The 4,485-nt window shown below is 53.5% G+C and overlaps 1 protein-coding gene across 1 annotated transcript; it reads left to right on the forward strand.

Annotated features, from left to right (window-relative positions):
* The first annotated feature begins 3,559 nt into the window (after positions 1-3,559).
* On the forward strand, positions 3,560-4,485 carry LOC125042407 (extensin-like). Its single transcript, XM_047638039.1, has 3 exons — positions 3,560-3,598; positions 3,736-3,924; positions 4,162-4,485. Exons 1-3 carry the CDS (start codon positions 3,560-3,562, stop codon positions 4,483-4,485), a joined length of 552 nt encoding a protein of 183 aa, XP_047493995.1.

The raw sequence follows: 4,485 nt of genomic DNA on the forward strand, positions 1-4,485 counted from the left end.
CTCCTCATCCCTCTCTCTTCTCCCACTCTCGGCAGCTCCCCTCTCTCCTTCTCCTCTCTCTCTCTACATCCCCCTCCCGCACTCCCCCATCACCTCCTCCCCCTCCTCCCTCACCTCTCTCTACAATCCCCCCCTTTTCCTCTCTCCCCCCCCTCCGCACCAGTCATCACCTCGACTTCCTCTCCCCTCTCACCTCTCCACTCATCCTTCTCATTCAGGTCCTCCCGCCCTCTCCCCCCATTCCTCGCCCCCCCCCCAGCCTCCTCTCCTCTCTCCCTCACTCACCTCTCCCCCCCCCCTCCCGCTCCTCCTCCGACCTCTCCCTCTCGTCTCCCTCATTCCTCCCCCCCCTCCTCCATCCCGGGGGGGGGGGGGATCCTCATCCCCCCTCTCACTCTCTCTCCCTCCCCTCCCCACTCCTCTCCTCCCCCACCACCCGCGCCACCTCCCCCTCTTCCCCCGCTCCTCTCTTCCCCTCTACTCCCTCCCTCCTCCTTCCCATCCCTCCTCCCCACATCCTCTCTCTCCCTCCCCCCTCTCTCTCTCTCTCCTTCTCCCGCCACCTCTCCCCATCTCATCCTCTCTCCCCCTCTCCTTCTCATTCATTCTCCCTCTCCTCCTCCCGTCCTCCACCACCACCCTCCACGCCCTCTCAACCTCTCCCCCGGGCCTCCTCTTCCCCACTCTCTCCTCCTCCCTCTCCTCCCCCCCTCTCAACCCCTTCCAATCCCTCCGCCCTAACTCGTCCACATCCCACGCCACCCTCTCCCCTCTCCTCGTCCTCCGCCCTCTTCCACCTTCCCCACCCCCCTCTCCTCGCCCCCCCCTTCACGCTCACCCGTTCATCCCCGTCCGTCCCCCCCACTCTCCTCTCTCTCCCTCCTACCTCTCTCCTCTCCCTCTCTCCACCTCCCCACCTATCTCTTCTCCCGTCCTCTCATCGCCCAAATCTCTCCCCACTCCCCTCATCCTCTCCTCCCCTCCTCCGCATCTCTCTCCCTCTCTTTCTCATCTTATCTATCTATTCAATCATTTATCTATTCTTTGTCGGAGCGCGACCCGCGCGCGCGTGTTGTAGTTTTATGGCACATTTGTTTGGGATGCACTTGTTTTATATATCTCCCTGTCCGACGATATTTGGAACCAAACATGAGGAGAAAGTACCTCTGTGTAAGGCGTGACTGAAAGAAGTCTCATTCCGGCCCCCCAGTCCAATGTCCAACCCACCGCCCGAGCCCTGGTCCCAACACCCCCCCCCCAGACCGCGTGCTCCCTTGTAGCCACCCCCCACCCGCAGGCTGCTCCACACGCATCCCATACGACTGAGAGGGCCTATCGATTCGCCCAGTTCCGGCCATCGGTTTGGGAGAACATCGACATTCCCTTGTGCTGAGGCGAGTCTGCATACAACACACACACATATATATATAAATATAATAATATCTATATATATCATATATATATATATATATATAAATTCATTCTATAACCTAAGTATATAATATATATATATAGTAATATATATAGACATATATGGATATATCTATACCATAAACACTATATCTATGCTATATATATAGATATATATATATAAATATACATGTGTATATGTTATTATATATTATATATATAGATATATATATACGTGTGTATATGTGTCGTGTGTGTATAAATACATAAATATATATATATATATATATATATATATGTGTTTGTGGTGTATGTGTGTGTTTTTATATGTGTTGTGGAGAGCATATCTATATTATTTGCACAAATATGTGTTTATGATTCAACACGTGATCCTGGCTGTATATCACATTCTATATATCTTCCATTATCTTTATTTATTTCCCTTTCCTCTATTCATCATATCATATTGCATCTGCATACTCCGTACCTTAGAGTATAGCCTGAAATATACTACTAAAATGTAATATAAATGGGATTATTACATAGTAATGAGGATTGACGATTAATTATTTAGGGACAAAGATACAATGAGCATTTTTCCATGTATGTCACTCCATCATGAAAATATTCCTTCAAATAAAGTAAATAAATAAAAGGAAATAGATAGAACCCCCGGCCCGGCTACTGTGTTTCCTAATCCCCCCCCCTCTCCCACACCACACACTCCAAATTGGGTCATAAAATCCTATGACTAACGGACCCAAATATACTATGTTAAAAATCTCTTTACGTTTTCATCATCTCTTGACCCTGCGTCGCACCGAAGTGGAAATGTTAATGATCGAACAGCAAAATTAAAAAAAATTAAAAAATAAAAAAAAAAAAAACACCGGAGACGGCTTGCCTCTGATGGTGCGGGGGGGTTCGGTGTGGTAAGCTGAAAATATATGAACACAGAGGGCTCAATTGCCTTTTAAAGAAAAGGCTTTTTAGTTGCTTGAAAGAATGACTAAAACATTAAAAACATAAAAATAAAGTGTATAGATTGAAAGGTGCCAATGGCCTCTGATATAATGGTAAGTTTAGAAAACATTAGTGAGAGTATAGTACAGCATGGCTAATGTGTGCAATTAGTCATTACTAGATTGATATGTAACTGCTTTGTCTAAAAGCTTTACCTGTGTGTGTGTTTGCGTGTGTATGTGTGTGTGTGTGTTGTGTGTGTGTGTACGTGTGTGTAAACTCGAATTAATGTATATTTATGCGCGCGTGTTAGCACAAGCGGCCAGGCATACTTCGTCTTCGACAAATTCCCCCGCCTTTCCTGGAAGGGGCTCCACCACTGCAGAGAAAGATTCCAACCACCGCCTTCCCCCTCCTCCCTTCCCCCCTCCCCCCCCTCCCACCGGCCGCCCCACTTCCAGGACCTACACTGGCCGGTGAAGCGAAGGAGCCACGAGACAAACGCTGAATTTTAAACGTCTTCAGGAGGATATTGGAAGCTTTTTCTTACATACGTCTTCGATTTTCTATCAACCTCCAATTTCAAAAGGATACATCCTTAAGCAAACCATTATTACCTACTTTTTTGATTATAAAATATAAATATATATATATATATATACATATAACTTAATAAAATGCATACATCATATATATGTTGTGTATGGTGTGTGTGTGTGTGGTGTGTGTGTGTGTGTGTGTGTGTTGTTGTGTGTGTGTGTGTGTGTGGTGTGTGTGTGTGGTGTTGTGGGGTGTGTGTTACTAGAGCGCGAGAGCAGAGTCGCGCCAACACCCCCATCGCCAAGCCCTCGAGACGGAGAGACCCGCCGGGACTCATATATTTACAACAACGACGTACAGTTAACCATGGCAATGCCTCAACTTTTTCCCTCCTCATTTTCTTTTTCTCCCCCCCCCTTCTCCCGCCCTTTCCCCCATCCTTCGTCCACGCTTCCATAACAAGAAGTTCTCTTCTCAGTCCCCTCCCCTTATCTTTATTGGAACGAAGCTGTTAGGTCCCCCCTTCCGGCCTCGCACCCCCGCTTCCTCCGTTCTTTATCTTCTACGGGGGGTATGGTGGTCCCGTACATGTAGGCTGTTGCACCTCCCCCGAGGGGCTGACTTTACCGCGGGCGGCTCTGCCGGGATGACGTGGTGGGCTGATTCAGCAGCGACGCGCTCTGAGGTCGCGCCTGGCCCCGCCAGCGCGCTGCCTAGCATGCCCACGCCCCGCGTCGCCTCGCACGCACCGACCCACTTCGCCTCCGACAAAAGAGCCCCGCCAGCATCCGGGCCTAGGGCACCTGCGCCCCCCCCCCGCAGCCATCGGGGCCGGAGCTGCAATCACTCGCCCCGCGGCGCCAGCAAGCGCATCCGCACCCTCCTCCAATCCAGCACATCGCGCGCGGTAGGGAGCGCCGCAAGCCCAGCACGGCCGGCCGAGCTGCATCCACGACCCGCGGCCTCGCGCTCATCGCACCACCCACGCCCCCGCCCACAAGCGACTCGGAGGTAGGGAGGACGCCGGTCCGCACATCACTGCGCGGCCAGCAGCCCACGCCCCGCGGCGCCTCTTACCCTCTCCCACCCACCCTCGCGCCCTATACAGCCGAGGGGGGGCTCGTGGCGCGGGCTGGGTAGGGGCTCTCCGTTGGCCTGCCACGGCGCTGCCTAGCTCCCACGCCCCGCGCGCTCCCGCACGCACCACCCAAACGCCCCCTGCCCACCCATCCCATACCTCCGCCGGAGGCTGTGCCGGGCCGCCCCATGTGCGGCGCCGGGCCTATCATCCCACGCCCCGTGTGTGTCGCCGCGGCACCCGCCACCACCCCACGCCCCCGCCCATCAGGCCCACGCTCGCCTGATGCGTCGCCTTCCCGCCGCCACGGCTCGTCCCCTGGTAGCAGCCCACGCCCCTCTCGCCGCTCCCTCGCCACCCACTCCCCCTCCCACCACCCACACGCTCCGAGGTTCCGCCGCCCCCCGCCTACTTTCTCCCCCGAGCTGCCCACGCACAGCCTGCGCCTCGCCCCCGCCAGACCACACCCCCACCCACCACCCCACACTTCCTAG

The sequence above is a fragment of the Penaeus chinensis genome, chromosome 32 (assembly GCF_019202785.1).
Source record: "Penaeus chinensis breed Huanghai No. 1 chromosome 32, ASM1920278v2, whole genome shotgun sequence".
In the NCBI taxonomy this organism is placed as follows: domain Eukaryota; kingdom Metazoa; phylum Arthropoda; class Malacostraca; order Decapoda; family Penaeidae; genus Penaeus; species Penaeus chinensis.